The following is a 19,917-nucleotide window of genomic DNA, read 5'->3' as shown; positions in this document are numbered from 1 at the left end:
GTGTTCATCACCATATGGTTTTTTTGGTTTTTTTGTTTTTTTTTTTTTTAAGCTGTTTCCAAGCTAGAGAGATGGCTCAGCAGTTAAGGGCACTGGCTGCTTTTCCTGAGATCCCGAGTTCAAATCCCAACAATTATGTGGTGGCTCACAACCATCTGTAAAGGGATCCAATGCCCTTTTCTGGTGTGTCTTAAGACAGCTACACTGTGCTCATATAAATATAATAATAAATTTTTTAAAAAAATAGAGCTGTTCCCTGAACACCTTCCTCAAAAGTAAACAGGCTCAGTTTCAGGTCATAGCTACCATGTATAGGAGGCCTAACAGCTCCTGTAAGATACAAGCCATGATTACTTAACAGGCAGAGTATTAGCCTGGAGTCTTCTGGTTGGGGGCTTATAGGGCTCTGAGGCACTTCAGAGTTTAACCGGACCATGTATGCCAATGAACTACACACTATCAGAAATCCAATATGTGTTGGAGGAGTTTGGAGGGGGGGGCCAAAAGCTAGAGCCTCCCTTGTGCTAGTTGAGTGCTCTACTACAGAGAAACCCCTAGCCTCATTGATTTGCCTTTTTGAGACGGTATCTTCATGTAGCTCAGACTGGCCTGGGACTTAGAATTCTCTGCCTAGACTACCCCATCCCAGGCAATAGGATTATAGGTCTGTGCTTCCACACGTGGCCCACCCTCTCTTTTCAAAAATGGAAATTTTAAGTTATGACCCCAAGAAGACTATTTTGAGGATCAAGCATAACTACAGAAGAAAAGTACCAAGGATAGTTCCCCAGCATGAGTTGTCTTTCCCAGCCTGCCTTCCTGTCTTCTCAGACATATTTTCTGGACACCAGGAGTCATTAGCATCTCTCTAGACTTCACCAAAAAGTATCCCTGAGCAGGCAAAGAATTCTTACCAAGCCTGAATCTCTAGCTACTTCCCATGCCAACAGCCACATCCTAAACCCACATTTGGTAATAAGAAATGATCAAAGGATCCTGGCAAGGAGTCTTGCACAGTGTACCAGTTGTCTTTTTCTGTTGGAGCTAGATTCACTGTGAAGACAACTGTGACTATTAAAGTAGCAATATCCCATGTTTCTATAGCTGACTCGGGGAGAATTGTTAGGAAGAGACAGCCCACAGACCTAGAAAAACTGATGGTCTTTCTCCTTCAGTGATATTTTGCTGGCTGGTCAATGTACACAGTTTCCTGTGTTGGGGATGGGCATAATGTCAATTCTAATCTTGGAACATTTCGTGAGATCTTTCTTCACCCTAGCTCAAAGTATAAAGAGAGCTCTGATAGAAAAGACTCTTGGTTGTTCATCTTAGTGACATAACCACCTGCTAACCAAATTTATTAATCAAGGGGAAGAAATACTATGAAAGGGCAGACTTGAATCATATGCCACAAAATTAGGGTATTATTATTGACAGCCCAACCCTTGCCGTGTAAAGTCTCAAAGTTGGAATGGAGTACAGAAACAAAGAGCTTACACAGAACCCAGGGGCACAGAAACAGCAGGTATTACTTTGTGTTATCCTCAGGGCATTTCCCTGACCAAGTAAGTGATCAGGACCTGAGAGGTTGCACTTGTGACTCTTGACAAACATGAACATAACTCTCAGAGGAGGGCAGTGATAACAGTCCTGTTCTGCACAAGTGTTTCCAGTCAGCTAGGGGACTGATGTTCCTGATCACATTGAAGATGCTTGAGGTAGGACAGGCTGGTATCTAGAGTCTCTGGACTTGGGTCCATCTGGTTTTGGCTCTCAGTCTGGTCTTGCCACCAGCTAGTACTGGAAGCTGAGGCACATCTCTTTAACCTCTTGGAGGTCTTTTTCACTCTTACAAAATGGGCTTGTAGACTAGTAATATGACTAAGTAAATAAAGGCCTTGCTACCAAGCCTCTGGCCTGAATTTTGTGCCTGGATCCACATGGTGGAAGGAGAGAATTAGCTCTTACAAGTTGCCCCTGGCCTCCACAGCCACACAATGACTTGCCAACCCACATGCATAAATACACAATAAATAAACAAATATAACTTTAAGTTAATAACTTTAAATTTTTAATGGTATTATGGGACTAGAGAGATTGCTCAGCAGTTAAGAGAACATCTTGCTCTCACAGAGGACACCCTAACACCTAAGTTAGTTTATAACTGCCCAGTCTGTAACTGCAGGGCATCCATGGTCCCCTTCTGGCCTCCACAGGTGTCTATACACATATGACATAAACTTGCACACTTAAAATAATAAAAATAGATCTCATAAAAGGGCTTCTATGGATGAGTGAGTGAGAGTGAGAAAAAGAAAAAGCTTCTTGGAAAGCTCAGCAGCTGCTTCATTACATTTCCTGTGACCAGGCTGTGCCTGTGAGCTTTCTTGTTCTATTGGGCTAGTTCTAGATTTTGGATTGTGAGCTCCAAGAACCACTGGTCCTCATTAATGTGCTCATTTGTGAAAATAGGTGAAGTGTCCAACAAGACAGTCATCAGAGGGATGCAGGGAGAATGGCCCTGCAAAGTGGGGGAAGGGGACCTCTCTCTGTTGGGCTTCAGGTAAAGGATACAGATAAGAGACTGTTTGGGACTCAGTCACCTACCTGTTTCCTGGATTCTAGGATGAATGGAGCCAAAGAGAAATTGTGAGTGTGGCAATGGCTCAAGCCCTAGAGGAGGTGCGGAAACAGAGAGAAGAGTTCCAGCAACAGGTAGGTCCCTAACTGGATACCAAGGTGTGGACCAAAACCATGTTCCCCTGCAGTCTCAGTGGCACTGCACCTCCTGTAATGGGGCTATCAGAGAGACCCCATATACCCAGGGTAAGCATGTCAAGGGTCTCTAGGAACATAGTCAATTAGAAGATGCCCTATGACCTATAGGTGACTACAATAAATTGTTACCAAGAAACCTTACTCCAGATGATGCCCTTCATAAATTTTCATGGTTACTTAGTTGTAAAACATTGATTCTATCAAGTGGTACATCGCCACCTGCCATCCCCAAGGGAAAACTATATGTGGGGACAAGCAGAGTACTTGCCTCTAGTTCTTCTGGCTAGAGGCCTTCGTGAGTTCTTGACCAATCTTAGGCCTTCTAGAAAAAACTTCTGATACCAGCATGAGGTATGCAACAGGCTAGTGAAGTATGGGTGCTCAGGAAAGGATGTATTGAGAGGCTAACCAGAATATCCACACTCTGGCTAGCCCAGCATGGGCCAGAGGAGTAGTGAGAGGGAGCACCCTATGCAAGGCCATTTAAGAGAATGGATCCCATTGCCATAGGTTTGTTCTAAGCGACAGATATAATGAAGGGGTCTATAGGAGAGGCGAATATGTCACCCCCCCCCCCCTTATGCTGAGTTTCCTGCTAAGGCCACTGAGCTGACAACCATCATAGAAGAGAAAAATCAGAGCCTGCGTGAAAAGGATGAGGTACTTCTCCAGAAGGAGCAGGAACTTCAACAGCTGGAAAAAGGTAAGGAGTCGACCCCTGGCCAGCAAGTGTCATTAGTGAGCCAGCCTGTCACAAAGCAGTCACTAGTTCACACTATACTCCCACCATCCTAGGTCACAATTCTGCCCTGATGCAAATGCACCAACTGCAGAGGGAACTAGAGACCTTGAAGACTTTCAGGGCCCAGGAGGCAATGCCAGCCACAACAGGAGAGGACCACCTGCCATTGCAGGGCCAGGAGCCACTTGTAAGAGCTATCCCTATACTGGTGGGAGAGTTGTGGAGGGTAGAGTGCCTGCTCTGCACTGTTAGGGCCCTTCCTTTCTGGTAAAGGTACTCAGCTGCCTAGGAGGCTTGAGATCTGTAGCAGCATCTGTGTGGCAGCACCTATGTGGTATGTGTATATGCCAATTGATCACCAAAAGCCAGTAGTTCACCGGTTCACAAGTTTCCTGTGGAGCTGGCACTCCTTCCCCACAGACCTGCAGCTTACCCTATGCCTTTTGTCCTGTTTCCACTATCCTGTAGGTCATCTCAAAAGCCATGCAGAATTCTGAGTATGAGCTTCCAGCTGCAGAAGAAACTCCAAATGGTGAGGTTGGAGCCATGGATTTAAAGCAGCTACAGAAAGAAAAGCAGGACTTAGAACAGCAACTTACAGAGAAAAATAAGGTGAGGATACCACACATGGCTAGCTGTGATGGATCTTCTCTAAACCCAGCCTCTCCCAAGTCTGCCATTTTTCCTCTAGAGGTTGGTGCTAGTTTTATCATGGCTTCTCCCACCCCTACCCTCACCCCAACTGTGCTGTCCTGGAACTCTTCTCTGTAGACCAGGCTGGCCTCAAACTCAGATCTGCCTGCCTCTGTCCCCTGAGTGCTGGACTAAAGGCATGTAGCTTTTGGCCTCACTCCTCAGACCTACTCTGCTTATATCTCTCTCAGTGCAAACTGCAGTTCTTGCTGAATGTAGTGACCCACACCTGTAATCCTGCACTCTAGAGACAGATACAGAAAGGCCAGAAAATAGGGCCAGCCTGGGTTATGGTTATGTTAAGCTTTCTTTAAAGATGGGTTTCACCTTTTTTTTTTTTTTTTTTTTTTTTTTTTTTTTTTTTTTTTTTTTGAGACAAGACCTCACTGTGTAGCCTTGTTGGGCCTGGAACTCACAAATATCTACCTGTTCATACCTTTCCAGTCCTGGAATTATGGTGTATGTCTTGAGTTCTGCTTTCAAGAGTAGCTAACGGGGAAATTCAGTCATGGTAGTATACGCCTTTAACCTTAGCACTCTGGAGGCAGAGGCAAGTTGATTCATTTGAGTTCAAGGCCAGCCAGGGCTCTTCCCTGTCTCCATAAAGAAAGGCCAGGGGTGGGGGGAAACAGGACTGAAATGGGGCTCAATAATAGAACACTTACTAATTAGCATGCATAAGATCCTGAGTTCCATCCCAAGCATTACAAAAATAAAATGAAATAAAATGGAAACCCAGTCACAGTAAAGCATCAGCATCCCCTACAAATTAGCACTAGGAAGCCAGGAAGCCAGGCATGGTTATACATGACTCTAATACCAGTACTTATGAGTAGACACAGGAAACAAGTTCAAAGTCATCCTCGAGTACATAGCAAGTCTGAGGCCAGTCTGGTATATATGAGACTCTGCCTCCCCTTATACACATACACACAACCACTGAGGAAATGGAAACAGTGAAAATGATACATGGAAAAGGAAAAAAAAAAAAAAAGCGGGGCATTCTGATGTACACCTGTGATCCTAGCACTTGAGAGGCTGAGGCAAGAGAACTACTGTGAATTCAAAGCCAGTCCTCTTGTCTCAGCCTCTCAAGTGCCTGGATCACAGGTATAACTCCAGTTACAAGGGATCCAGTGCCCTCTCTGGCCTCCATGGGCTCCTGTATGCAGGTGCAGCCCATAAATTGAGGCAGGCACACACACATATGCAAAGGTTTTTAAAAATAAATCTTTAACAATTTCTCATTTAGTTTGATCCCTGTCACTGAGGAAAATAAAATTCCTGTGTTACAGATTATAAAGTTTTAAATTAGGAAAATAAAACCCAGCCTTTCTAATGAATGTGTACCAAACCACATTTAAGCCTTGTAATAATAAACCCACTAATTAAATATAAAAATAAAGGGTCTGGAGAGAAAGCTCAGTAGTTAAGAGCACTGGCTGCATTCCCAGAGGACCCGTGTTCAGTTCCCACGTGGCACTCACATGGCAGCTCATAATGTCTGTAACTCCTGTTCCAAGGGATTCAACACCTTCACACAACATACATGCAGGCAAAACACCACTGCACATGAAAAAAAAAGTGTGTGTGTGTCTAAAACTAGTGTTCATGGATTGTACTTTTACATTATCCGAATTATACTGCAAATTACCAGTGCAATGGTGATAAGTGTGAAAAGCAAACCAGAAAAAAAGGGGGGTGGGGTGGGTAATCTGAGGGGCTGGAGAGATGGACCAGCAGTTAAGAGCACACTTGTTCAGAGAACCTGGTTCAAATCCACAGGGCAGCTCCAGTCTCATTGGATCTGACACATCCTCAAGCAGAACACCCATACACATAAAACTAATTATTCTTAAAAAGCGGAATAGAGTCTGGAGAGTGGCTCAGCGGTTAAGAGCACTGGCTGCTCTTCCAGATGTCCTGAGTTCAGTTTCCAGCAACCACATGATGGCTCACAACCATCCGTAATGGATCTGGTGCCGTCTTCTGGTGTGTCTGAAGAGGGACAGGGTACTCATACATAAAATAGTTGTTTTGTTTTTTTTTAAAGTGGAATATATTCTGCAGAGCCACTGAAAGCAGCACTCTCAAAGTACATGAGCACTGCTAATAGGCTTGAGGACCCAGCGCGAAAGGCTGGGTAGGGAGTGTACTGTAGAGAGGACGATAAGGGCCTAGGAAAGCAAGGGGTAGAACAGCAAGAAAGGAAGGCAGCTCAAGTGATAAGGGGGATGAGCCTTCTAACCTGACACTGACAGCTGGCTTTGGGGTGGGTTACCTCAGATTATGAAGCAAATGCAGCAGAGGATGCTGGAACTTAAGAAGACTTTGCAGAAAGAGTTGGTGAGTGCCCGCCACATAATCAGCCCTACTTCTCCCCTCCCCACCCCACCCCAGCTCCTATACCCTCCCTTGACTCTGGTCCACCCAGGGTCCTTGGCTACCTGGTATGCTCTTTGTTGATTGCAGAGATCAGGTGTGGGCTGGTGAGAGTATGGCCTTAGATCTTGAGAAGTGTTCTTGTGACCATGTGACCTTGGGTAAAGGTCTGAATCTGTCTTCTCCATACCTACCTGTGTTCTCGAATAGATAGAAAAACATGGCTACTCCTCTCAGCCACTCCCCCCAAGAGGAGTAGTAGAGCTTTCCTTAGGTCAGGCACTTGACCTCTAGTCAAAGGCCCTTTTACCCAGTGATGGGGACAGTCAGTCAACGAGGAATAAATGATCACAACTGGGGCTGGAGAATCCCCATAATCCTAGACCTAGCTTGAGGGGTTTGACACAGCATATCTCCCATTGCTTTTCAGAAAATCAGACCTGACAGTGAGCTTTTTGAGGTCCGGGAGAAGACAGGCCCTGAGATACCAAATATGGCCCCTTCTGTCACTAATAATACTGACCTGACTGATGCCCGAGAGATCAACTTTGAATACCTTAAGCATGTTGTTTTAAAATTCATGTCCTGTCGAGAATCTGAGGTAAAGGCTTCCAAGCTGCTTTTTGGGGATGGGGGGTGGTTGTAGAGTTCTGCCTCTTCCACTCATCTGTCAGTACTGACCTGCTGAGCAGATGATGATGGGAAGCGGCTCCTGGGAGATGTGGTTCCCTCTGAAGTCTAGCTTGAATGCTGCTGAAGCTAGAGACCTTTAAATAGTCTGTCCACCATGAACAGCAGGGTAGGATGCTCTCTTGGCTCTCAGTCCCCAAAGTGAGAGATGACTCAAAGCTGGAGCTGCACCCACCACCTCATCTTCATGAACCAAGGAAACAAGAATGCTGCCATTTAGCCCCGTAACTTCCTGCCTACCTCGCAAGGCCTATGGCAGCAAAAGTGGGTTTTGTTTCAGGCTTTTCATCTCATAAAAGCAGTGTCAGTGCTGCTGAATTTCTCACAAGAGGAGGAGAATATGCTCAAAGAGACTCTGGAATATAAGGTGAGTTTCCTAGGTCTGCTGTTTCCATTGCTGGATGAAGTTGATTAGGCAGTTCAAAGAACATTCTTTAGCTAATCTTTCCTTTGTCACCACCAGACTTTGTTCTTCATAGCATCTCATTGATGGCACTTTCTCAGCTGTTCCAGTTCTGGCTGGCACCTGCACCTAACATTTCCCCCCAGGGCTAGAGTGTAGCTAAGTGGTCAAGTGCTTGCCTAGTGTGTGCAAAGTCTCAGATTGACCCACAGCAAACCCCATGAAATTGCTAAGGCACCTGCATAAATGCTATTAATGGAGTGAGAGAAACTTCCTACTGTTCCACTGTCTTCTCATCAACTCTGTCTTTCTAGTTTCTTTCCCTAAATCTTAGCTCTTGACCCTGCACATTGAAGGCTTTTTGGTTACTCCTCTTAACAGCTGGAATAACTAAAAGGCAAAGCAAGGGCCGTTTCTGTTCCCACTGCATCTAGTTATTTCTCACTTCAGAAGTCTTTTCTGTTTCAAATGCAGATGTCTTGGTTTGGATCCAAACCAGCTCCCAAGGGCAGCATCCGGCCATCCATCTCCAACCCTCGGATACCATGGTCTTAGACCCACCCAAGGATAGAGCTACATGGACTGACACTCTTCCTGTGAATACTGACACGCCAGACTGGGTGGGTTTTTAAATCGATGTGACTGCAGTATTTTGTACAAGTGTCTAGACAGTTTACAAGACTTTAGGCCCACCTCCCTGCAGACTGATAATGAACTTCAGAGAGCCAATTCTATCATAATGGTCATTAAACAGGAGGATTCTGGGCACAGCCCAGATTTCCACAGTGCTGCTAATATCCCAGCTCTGGCCAGCTGTACCTAAGTCCTCTATCTTTTAATATTAGCACTTAAAATTGAAGTGATTGGCATGTCAGGTGAAAACTAATTATCAAGCAGAGGTAACATGACTGAAGGTGGAGATAGTCATTTCATAAAAAGCCAACTCAAGGGTGGTCTTTAGAGTCCCCTTCCACTAGCATGTCTGGGCTTTCACACACTGTTGCCTCTCAAGAAAGTATCATTACATTTTGTTTCCCCAACCACCCAGAACTTGAGATGTGTTCATCTCATAGGTTACGGGGCCAGTGTGGACTGATGAGTATGCAACTTTCCAGTCCTGAGAAAACTAACAAGCAGACGGAATGATCTCTACATATAGCACCAAATACACTCAATTGCCTTCTTAATGAATGTACTCGTCTTGGATGGGTTGCTGGTAAACCATTTTAAAACTATTTTTGTAGCAAAAGTTCTTCGCTATTATAAACATGTCTTCTGTATTATAAAATCCATTTAAAAAGGAAAATCAGAGCTTCAAGTCTTTCTAGAGCCAGGACACATGCCCCTTTGTAATTTTTCTTGCCTTCTGTGGTACCTGCTCTCTGAAGCAGATGTTGCTCCAGCGTTGCTCTAAATTCTCTCATTACCACTGAGCAAATGTCAATCATTCTTCTACTTAAGACAACATACTGAATGCAATAGAAACAGGCTGTCCCTCTCCTACCCTCATTATCTCTGATGACACTACACTGATACACAGCACCGAGGCAGCCCAGCTGGCTGCCACACTTGATAGCACACATGCCTCCATTTTAGCTGATAGAAACTTATGTTCATTTTTACACTTGTTCTAGATAAGCCACATCAGATCTCAAGGAGCCATTTGATTGAGTTTGATGAATGTTTCATTAGCAAGTAAACCAATAACTGGAGCTTAAGTTACTGTGTATCTAGGTAAATTCATGTTCTTCAGCTTAAAGTCGACATAAGTATGTACATGCTTATGTGTTGTACAAAAAACTCCAAGTATTTGCAGCATTTGCCTTCTAAATTATATCTGGATGGCACTGCTTTGACTGTGGCTCTTCTTACAGAAGTTTCCCTTTAGGGTGCCACTTCCCATTTAGTGGGGACATGAAACCAGAGTCCCACTGTTACAATTTTACAGAGGAAGATGTAGCTTCTCCAAATAGAATTCCTTCCCTTCCTCCTGTCCCAGGTAAGAAACCCCAGAGGACTGAGCAGTCCGCAGCCTTTTCTACACCAGAGGTTTCTCAGGCCCTTGAACTGATCTGTCTGTCTGTCTGTCTGTCTAACACACACACACACACACACACACACATACACACACCTGCAAGGTTGTGGTGTGGTTGTGGGGCCCACTCATTTAGTATGGCTTTCCTGCTGCATGCTGAGCTCCTCCAGCACTAGAGAAGTGCAGTAGCTATTCCAAGTGGCTTCATGCACTTTACTTCTGTAAAGTTTGGTAAGAAACAGTGTATAGTAGCCCTTTATATATGAGCACTGGACTGTGATCTTACTACCAATGTAAATAGGGATAGTATTATCTAAAAACTGCTGTAGCAGAGTTATTTGTGGTGCAATACTTTTTGATTAAAGCTCTTAAAGGATACAACTACAGTGAGTCTTACTTGATAAAGCTTAAGATGTGTTTATTTTGACTTCTTAAATCTAATCCTCAGGTGTTTGGTTTGAAGTTTTGAATTTTTGAGACAGGCTCTCTCTGCATAGTCCTGGCCAGCCTCAAACTCAGAGATCTACCTGCCTCCCAAGTGCTGAGATTAAAGGTATATGCCACCACCACTCAGCTTTGTATTGAGTATTGTATTTCAAGGACTACAGATGTCTTTCAAAAGGAAGCAAGTTCCTCATATTAAAGGTGAATAAATGTGATTTAATGACCCATGAGCTAGTAGCTAGTCTTACCTCTCAAGCATCAGTGGTTCTAGGAAGAGCAGGGCCAGTGGCCCTTAAGCAATATTTAAGCTGCAATTAGGATGCTCAGGAGCACTTACTTTATGGCTAATAGCGGACTGTTATTGCTGGGGTTTAGAACAGACCCTGTATCAGGAAATAGTGACCAGAGCTTGCCCAGACTACACCTATAATCACACAAATGGATGACTTTTGAAGCCTCAATCATTAAAGGTTTGGCACTTTATTAAATAAGCTCCAAAATTACATACAAATCAAAAAGAGTAAGAAAAATACACTCAGTAAAATGTCTCTCGGTAGCATCCAGCACCACTGTAGTTGAAGTTTGGCACAGCTGTGGCATTGCCATGCTTGCTCTCCCCCTCCCCTAGGGATGGCAGGGCAGGGACACCTGTTCCCCTTTCACATCAGCTTTCCAAACCAAACTATCATCATTCATTATTGTCCCTTTCTTTACCATTTAACATACAGAGAACACACTGCAATGAATAGACTAATAAGCCAAGAGCTTTATTGATGCAGCAGGCACTTTACAATGAACCCAAGAGAACCTGTCTTCTCTGAGAAGACAGGATGTCTGTACAAACTCTCAGGTTTTTTCCGATTCAGAATCCAAGCTCTCCTTTTCACCACAGCCCTTAGATCTGCACCTGCCCACATAAGTCCCTCCCCATTTCAAACAGACAGTGCTCACAGGTACACCTGACATAATCTGGCCAGTCAGCCTGATAGTCAAGTGTTGTTCTGTGTTACTCTGTAGACAAAGGCAGACACTCTGATCCTGCAAAGAATTTAGGAATCAATAAGACAATTTCTCCCTCCACCTCAAAAGTAAAATACATTCCAGCAGCTGTGTCCTGAAGTATTTAGTTGGGAGTTCTAGGAAGATGGTCCATTGTCAGTTCCTTCTTCACCAGCCTGGGCATCCAAAATTCTTCTCAAGGTAACAGGATTTTTTTTTTTTTTTTTAAACAGTCTTTCTTGCTGTAAGAACTCTTATAATGGAGCCTAGTCCTCCTACAGCTAAAGCCTGTGGAGACAGGAGAAGGAAACATGTCAAATGGTATCTGACTGGCCAGAGGGGAGCTTCACTCACCTGGAAATGAGGACACATGTTCCCAGACCTCAATCCCACCATGTCACAGGCTTGCTGAGAAAGATCAAGTTCTAGGGACAGCCCTGTCCTAGAGCCAAAGGGTCTCAAAAATTGCCAGCTCAGCTCCTGAAGCAGCAGAACTGGCTTGGGATCCAACAAAGCCTAAGTTTCCTTGTAACATGCTCACTGCTTCTACCTGCCAGCACCTGCCTATCCACAGAAACACATGGCAGCCCATAGAGAACTGCCTACTGACAGGCTGACTACCTTACCACCACCAACAACCTCTGAACCCAAGCAAAGATGACGCTTAAGCACCCAACAGGGCCAGAGGCCACAGCCCAACACTTGGCTGGAAACTGACCAGTAAAAGCAACATTCTTAAAATTCAGTACTGCCAAGGGATATAATTCAGTACAAGATCACATACAAGAACCCTGGTTCTGTCTCTACCAAGCTGGAGATGTACTTCAGTTGCTGGAATACCCACTCAGCATGCATTAAGCCCAGGATTCCATTCCAGCACCATGTAAAGCTCAGGATGGTGATACAATCTCTACACTAAGATCAAAAGTTCAAGGCCATCCACAGTTTAAAAAAAAAAAAAAAACAAATTTGAGGTCAACCTGAACTACATGAGACTCTTATTCTAAACCAATGGCAAGAACTGTGCTCGTCACAGTCTGGAACCCATAAGTGGTGGGTGTATTTGCTGAAGTGTTACAGGGCTTCGGGTGGTGTGCAGTTGACAGACAGGACAAAAGCTTAACGCATGCTTTGGTCCCCTATCCTTCAAGTAAAGGGGGGGAAAAGCCAAACATTTTTGCTTCAAGTGAACAAAAGCCATAATAAATGACTCCAATTTCTGCCAACTGCTCCTTCTGACAGTGAGACTGGGTCTGCACTTTTAAGATGTCTTCAACAACTCCTTTTCAGCAGCTCTCTTCCACAAGCAATGAGGCCCCAACTAACTCCCTTCCTACCTCACCATGCCACCTGCTCCTGTCCTATATAGAGGGTAGTTTGTCCTGCCTAGCCTAAAAATCCACAGGTAAAAAGCAAAAATAATATGACTGCAAGTATTTGAAGAGCCTCATTAGGTGCTTCTAGGCTAAGGTGAATGTTCAGTGTCAAAGTTACAGCCCGCCATCCCCAAATGCCCACCAGACCATCTACATGTGTTCTGAATCTGGGCTCCCAGTTCAAACCCTGGGGGAACTGCACGCCACAGTGAAGCAATGCAGTCACGTACCTTTTCGTGCCACTGGAGTAACACTGCACTGCTATTTTCTGTGGGCTTCTCAAACCCTTTATAAATGTACTTCATTAACAAGTCAATGCCATTTCTGTCCAGTGACTGCACAGCCTGTTCAATTTCACTGCTCTTAAAGTTTGTGAGTACTTTCAGGACTACACCCTGGGCTCGTTCCTATAGAGGAAGGAAAAAGTGAGAGTGAGGCCAGGAGCTGCAGTCCTAACACTACTGCAAAAACTAATACATGCCAGAAACACCAATCCTTTCTAATTCATCCTGGATAGAGCTACATAGGTGAGCTAAAACTTTTTTGGCTTTAAATTTCACTTATTTTTACAAATAAGTGACTCCACTTACTGTGGAGAGAACAAGAGGTTTACTATAGGTAATATGACTTCATATGATGTCAGGGCTTGAACCCAGGACCATACATATGCTAAGCAGGCCATCTACCACTGATCTTAGCCCAGCTCAAGCATTACTACTTTTGATAAATCAGCAAGGCCTTAGACTTACAGATTACAAGGTTATCACGATACCTACTGCACCAGTATCTGAGGAATAAATACCAGGTGGCTTCAGTGGAAAGCAATGCCAAGTAGCAGCATATTCCCAGTGATGCAGAGTTACTGTCCAGGCCCCAGGGAGTTGAAACTGTTGCTACAGACACAATCAAAGTCCTGGTCCTGGCAGCTGCAGCACAACCTCTTTACCTTCACAGCTTGATTCTTGGTGTTGATTGGAGAGTTCCGCAAGGCTGCATGGAACGCCCGAAGCATGTCCCCTGTGCATCAAAGCCAGTTAAGGATGGCTAGGCTCAAACATGTCCATGCTCTCATTAATGACCTCACTTCATATCGGCTCAAGAGTAGTTTAAGGGATCTTATGCCTACCATCCACTGTCTCCTGCTGGCCTCTTACAGGCAGGCATAGGCTGCTATAGCCTTGACCTTTGCTGAGCCACAGGAAGGAGTAGAGGGTACCTCTGCCAACTTGCAAGCTCTTCCTGAAGCATCTCCCTGAAGCTTCCTCAAAAACTTGCCCTCTTTATGTCTTAATCTAATAGAACCTGAAAGAAAGAGTATTAGCACAGAACCCCCAAGACCAAGTTCTCAGCACAAAAGAGTTATTTGCCTCAGAGGGCAGAGACTAAGAAATAAACATGGGAGATAGAAGATGAGGGAGAAGGAGAAAGCAGCAAGGGAAAGGGAGCAAAGATATTTATCCCAGAGAATGAAGACAAATGACTGCCTCTGGATAGAAACAACAGATGGGACACACAGGAAAATGGTGGTTTATAAAGGTAAAATGGGTGGGGCAATGGTAGCACACTCTTTTAATCCCAGCACTCTGGAGGCAGAGGCAAGTGGATTGCCGAGTTTGAGGCCAGCCTGGTCTCTAGTGAATTCCTGGGCAGACAAAATTATACAAAGAAACCCCCAAAAATTAAAAATAAAAGTATAAATGGGAAAACCCATGTTAGAATGAGGTGTTTCATTTTAATTGGGCATGTCAATTAGGTGAGCCAAATGGAGCTTTTGATCAATACTTTGATAGCTGGGCCTTGGTAGTCATCCTTAGGAATAGGAAGTAGCTAAATAAAGCCAAATAGAAATTGGGGGCTAGCTTCAGGAATGCCTGCCAGAGCCATGCTTGCCATATTCAAGCTGGCCAAAGTCCCTTCATAGCCTACTTGCACATCCTTAGTGCTAGGAACTATCTGCTCTACAGGATCTTCTTGGCAAATCATGCAATAATGGACTGCAAGGAGTTCTCACCCTCGCTCATTCTAAAAGGGAACAGAAACAAACACAGCTTAATAGTTTTGTTTTGAAAGCAGGATTTCCCAGTACGCCTCAGCCTGTCCTGGAACTCGTCTGTAGAGCTTGAACTCAGAAATCTGCCTCTGCCTCCTGAGTGCTGAGATTCACCAATATTACCACCACCAGGCTAGACATAAACACACCTTCACTCTGTGCCTTTTATCAAACTGCTAAAGAAATCAAGTATGACAAGTATACCTTCTCAGGCTAGGCTTGTAGTTCATCCCCTTAAATCTCAGCACTTAGGCAGATTCAAGGCCAGCCAGAGCTACAAGAATAGAACTTGTCTCATGGAGGGAAGGGGTGTTGTTGACCTTCCAGGTCAGCACATTATCACTTTGGCCCACACAATGAGCCGTTTGCTCCCTTACCTCACAAACCTTAAAATTTTAATTCCACATTCACTGCTGAGTTCTGAATACCCAGCACACAAATTACAATCTAGGTTATGTCCCCAAAGGTTACACCTATTTTAAACTGAATTACATCAGCCAACTTTCATTTCCTCATTTGAAATACTGGCTTAAGACAAAAAGCTTCGAAAATAGAACAAAGAATGACTCTGCTCAGGTCTTTACTTTTGTCCATGCAGCAATGCCCATGTGTGAACAGCTAGCCTCTAGTGCAAACCTGTATTCCAGGCTTCCCCAGTGAGTGCCATCTTGAAAGCTAGTCTGCACCACCAGACAAGTCATTCCCTAACCATGCTGGAATGGACCTACCTCATAGGGTGGACAGGGTCTGATCACTGATAACCCTCCACCCCATAACTTTTCTAACTTTGTATCCCCAGGCAATAAGCTAGGTCCCATAAGCTTAACAGTACTAACAATCATTTCATTCACAAAACAGTTGATAGGGAAAGGCAGAAATGATATAATTAGTCCAAAGGATGAAAACATTAGGTTTAGTACTGCAGGTTGACAAGCAACAACAGACAAGCAAAGGCCCACAAATGGTGGGTAGAATGGGGAGCAGAGAGGCACCCCTACAATCACACAACATTTACTAAACTAGCCTCCATACCCAGATGGCTTCCAGTAATTTCAGAGACCAGGCTGTGGCAACTGAAGAACCTTCTAGACCATTGTCAGCCATGGCCCTACAGTCATTTTAAACCAGATGATTCTTTGATGTATGCTGCAGGATACTTAGCAGCCTCCCTGGCCTCTACCCTAAAGTTTCCAGTAATATCACCAAACTGAAATAATCAAAATGTCACTGAACACTGCCAGATTTCCTTGGGGTGAAGTGAAAAAAACTACAAAATCACTCAAAACCACTGCTCTACAGTCCTACTTCAAGGGCTAGAAACTGTTTCACTGAGAAAGAAAATGAGCTACAGTGGTACTTTAAAATTGCTGGAGAGGAGGAAAAAAATCTCCCTGGGGGTCTTGGACCCAGGACCAGATGCAGTCACATTTCACTTTATTCTAAAAAACCTCCAGGACAAATACCTAACTTCTGCCCTCAAGACATATAGACTGAGTCAGAGGGGAAATTACCTGCCCAAGGTCACAAAGCTACAATCCAGAGCTGCCCTTCAGATCCAAGCCCTCTCTACAATCCTTTGCCCCTACAACCTGGACCCAAGTTTTGGAGTACACCTGCTGTGTGTGTAGTGTAGTGATACTCTCATTGAAGTGGTAAGAAAAGAAAGCTGAGGTTGAGAGGGTATGTGACCAGTCAGACGTGAGACGCTGCCTACATCAATGCACTGCAGCTTTCTATTTCCACATTCTACTCTTCCACAATGACGATTCCCAGCACAGCCCTGAGACCACCACCTCCAAACGTTCCCCCACACCTCTCTGCTATTCTCTCCTAAAACTCACATGAGGTTCTACAGATTGAATGCAATGACTGGCACCTGACAGGGACTCAATTACTAGTTCCATCCTTCTCCCTACCTAGGCCTGACATCTGCTAGGGTTTCACTTCTCATCTGCTAGCCTCCCTTCTCCCAATCCCAAGAGGTACTCTCTCCATGGTAACGAGACTTCTGACACTGCCATGAGTGTAGAAGCCATCTCCTCTATGAGCTAAGCCAATGCCTCTAGGCTGCCTCAAAAAGAAGAGAAAAAGCAGCCAGGGCCTTCAACAAGTCCCAGCAACAACACCAAGGCAACAGCTGACAGATCCCAGTCTCTTCATCAATATACTTAAAATGCTGGCCCAAATGCATCATTGTGGAGTCTTGTTAACAATGACTGCACACAAACCAATCAAGTACCCTGCACCATACTAAAAAAAACGATCTTCTCTCTAGAGGCCTTTTCATGACCCAATTTAACCATCTGAATGGTGCAGGAAATACAAGTTTGAAATATCTACATCTGAAAAACAACACTCCTAGTCAGTCTAAAAGGGTTGATTTCAAAATATATTAGAGGAGCACTACAGGACTCCTCCCAAAGGCTGTACACCTGACTTCCCAGGCTGAGTCAACTGATTTATATACACCAAGAGCCTCCAACCCTACCCTGGCAAGTACGGGGGAGGGGTACACACTTCCTGTCAAGCTATTTGAATAAAGAAAAAAAATCTTCCTGTGAGAATAAATCAGTTTCCTGTGGTGCTCAAACTGCTAACAGACCAAGCCAGCTGTGACAATCACCTTATTTTTACTCTTCTGTTCTAAATGCTTGTTTTCTGTGGCCACCAACAGTCATTTTCAGTCGTGGGCAGCCACTTTTACACTTGACACTGTATGGAGCTTTTTATCTCTGAATCACTAGTTTTTTTTACACACCTTCTGCACTAGGAGGTCAATGGCATAATCGCATTACTTGTTGAATGTACTTGGCCCATAAAGGCCCAAAACCCAAGTGGCAGGTGAGAAAAGGTATCTGGTAATACCACACCTGAGGGCTGGTCCTAAAGCAGCACCTCCCTCACTCACCTCCGCCCTCTAGTCAATCTTCCAACCATCCACCCACCTATTTTCATGCCGGGCTGCAATCCGGCCCAAGAAAGCCAGTTAGACAAGCGCAGGAGGGCAGTGGCCCTGGCTGCTCAAAGACTCCAAGGTGGCTCAACTCCGTCCCTCCTGACGACCAGCACCCAGGAATGACCCCGCTTACTAAAGGGATACCAAGGCCGAAGCTTGGCCACCCAGAAGGATGCAGAGCGAGACGAGCTCCAGGGCCGCGCTGCTGAAAAAGGCGTGAGGCCACCAACGACGGACCCGGGGAGCCTGTGACTGGCAGGAGCCGGGAGGGGGGAGGGTGGAAGGAGGGGACTGGGGCTGGGGTGATCAGGCTGCGAAGGCCGAACCGGGCCGCCGCGCCGGGAAGGATATTGCCGCAGTAGCCCGTCTACCTCGCAGGGGTCGGGGCCTGGCTCGCCAGCCGCCGCCGCCGCCTCTTCGTGCTCGTCTACGAATTTGTTCTCGTCAAATTCGTCGATATCCACTCGGCGGAAGCGTGAGGACAGTGTGTTCCGGGCCATGGCGGGAGCGCGGCGGCCCCTCAGTCGCCTAGGCTCCGCTCCGCACCGGCTCCCCTCCGCACCGGCTCCGCTCGGGGGCGGGAAGCGGCCGCCAGGTACCTCCCCCCCCTCCTCCGCGCGCAGCCGCCGTCGCCCGCCCACTTCCAGGTTGCGCCGGAACCGGAAGCTCTTGTGGGCGGGGCTGCGACACGGGACTGTAGAAAGCTGCTGTAGTAGGTTCAGACCTTGCAACCGTTACTCTGTCCTCTGAGCAGCCAGACTGCAGTGCAGGCACATACTGCGTTTCTATCTGCTTCGGAGGAAGTCTTTGAGCCGAGGGATGAGTGGGGTGAAGCGTAGTGCCGGAGTCTCTTAAACACTAATCGCATTGATCCACGAGGGATTTCTTTGTTAAAAGTAAACGGCTTTAAAGGCGTTAGCGTGTAATCGAGGGGCTGATGGCATTTTTACCTGAGGATGTACTGACCCCTGAGGGCGTTCCGGAAAATACCTGTACTCCTGACTGAAAGAGGCGCATTTTAGAAGGCGAAGGCTGCAGAATTCCCAGAATCTGATGGAAGGTGGCTTTCTAGGACGCTTGGGATGCTGGTTTCTCTGTTTCAGCCGTAGACTAAAATAAATCTGTTTTTTGTAATTATATGAAAAGTATTATATTTTCACTTAATAGAACTCGAGCGAAAATCGGGTGAAACATAGTTTTGCTTTACGTAGTTCTTGAACTTCAAATCAAGAACCACAAGGCTGATGCATCCTAACCTTCGGGTGCTAAAGGCAAGCACCCATGGGAGCAAGTAGACACTGAATAAAGTGTCAGATCCTGGATGTAGTCCTGCCCCATACCTAAGAAGCAATGTGGGATGGCCAGCTAGTCAGATAAGCAGAAATTTATATCCCCAGAATCTCTTTTATTATTTTACTTATAAGAGTTTTATCTGCACGTGTTTCTGTGCACCACGTGGGTGTATTGCCTGCTGGAGACCAGGAAAGGTGGGATCCTTTTGGAACTGGAATTACACAGCCACCATGTCTTATGGGTATTGGGAATGGAACCCCAAATCCTCTGGAAAAGCAACCAGTACTCTTAGCTGCCCAGCCATCACTCCAGTCCCTCCCTTAGAACCTCTTGGTCAGAAGGAACTTAATATCAAAAATACTGGTTTGACAGGGAAACGGCTTCAAATAAGCTAATGGATGAAATAATGTTCTAGCTTGTGTTCATGTATGTTCAGGCAAAAAGGATTCTTTGTCTGTTTTGTTTGAGACAGGTTGTCTCTGTTTTGCCCTGGCTGTCTTGGAACTTGCTTTGTAGACCAGACTGACCTCAAACTCTGAAAGATCCACCTGCCTCTGCCTCCCAAGTTCTGGGATTAAAGGTGTGCACCACCAATGGCCATCAGATAGGATTTTAAATTCATGATAAGAAAGCTGATGTGGTAATACGGGTAATTACACACCCGTAATACTTGATCCTCCGGAGACTAAGCCAAGAGGATCCACAGTCTGTGTGCATTTAGTGAGTCCCTGCCTCAAAAGAAATCCCAGGCTGGAGAGTTCCTGCTGCACATAGCCAGTAATGTGGCACATGCCTCTAATCCCAGCACTTAGGAGACAGTGGCAAAGGGTTCTTGTGAGTTCTAGATAATTTGGTCTACATACTTCCAGATCAGCCAAGAGTACACAGTGAAACTCTGTCTCAACTCTGTCTCAAAAATTAAAAAAAAAAAAAGTACTTGCTACTCTTCGAGAAGACCTGGGTTCCGTTCCTAGCATCCACATAGTAACCCAAATGCTCTGCAGCTCAACCTTCAGGGAGATCCAGTTACCTCTGCTGACACTCCACACACATGGTACATGTAAAAATTAAGCATT

The 19,917-nt window shown here is 45.3% G+C and overlaps 2 protein-coding genes across 4 annotated transcripts in view; one reads left to right on the top strand and one right to left on the bottom strand.

The window, feature by feature from the left end:
* The window catches only part of GOLGA1 (golgin A1), a 49,113-nt gene extending 39,009 nt beyond the window's left edge, over positions 1-10,104 (top strand). For 2 of the 3 annotated variants that reach the window (XM_080928011.1, XM_080928009.1), the window contains 8 exons: positions 2,626-2,715; positions 3,379-3,481; positions 3,574-3,707; positions 3,989-4,132; positions 6,500-6,559; positions 7,026-7,196; positions 7,566-7,652; positions 8,163-10,104. In XM_080928011.1, coding sequence (XP_080784137.1) covers positions 2,626-2,715; positions 3,379-3,481; positions 3,574-3,707; positions 3,989-4,132; positions 6,500-6,559; positions 7,026-7,196; positions 7,566-7,652; positions 8,163-8,243 — 870 coding nt within the window. In that variant the 3' untranslated portion in view covers positions 8,244-10,104. The remainder of the gene's footprint in view (positions 1-2,625; positions 2,716-3,378; positions 3,482-3,573; positions 3,708-3,988; positions 4,133-6,499; positions 6,560-7,025; positions 7,197-7,565; positions 7,653-8,162) is intronic. The other variant, XM_080928010.1, reaches the window with a different exon arrangement.
* An 809-nt stretch (positions 10,105-10,913) lies between these two features.
* Positions 10,914-18,167, bottom strand: ARPC5L (actin related protein 2/3 complex subunit 5 like). The gene is made up of 4 exons (XM_080927296.1): positions 17,900-18,167; positions 13,489-13,561; positions 12,773-12,949; positions 10,914-11,454 (listed from the first exon to the last, which is right to left on the bottom strand). The coding sequence occupies exons 1-4, from the start codon at positions 18,046-18,048 to the stop codon at positions 11,392-11,394; spliced, it is 462 nt and encodes a 153-aa protein (XP_080783422.1). The 5' UTR covers positions 18,049-18,167; the 3' UTR covers positions 10,914-11,391.
* Positions 18,168-19,917: the final 1,750 nt, after the last annotated feature.

The sequence above is a fragment of the Micromys minutus genome, assembly GCF_963924665.1.
Source record: "Micromys minutus genome assembly, chromosome: 13".
NCBI lineage: Eukaryota > Metazoa > Chordata > Mammalia > Rodentia > Muridae > Micromys > Micromys minutus.
The sequence above is the reverse complement of the archived record's forward strand: the minus strand, read 5'-3'. Positions and strand labels throughout refer to the sequence as shown.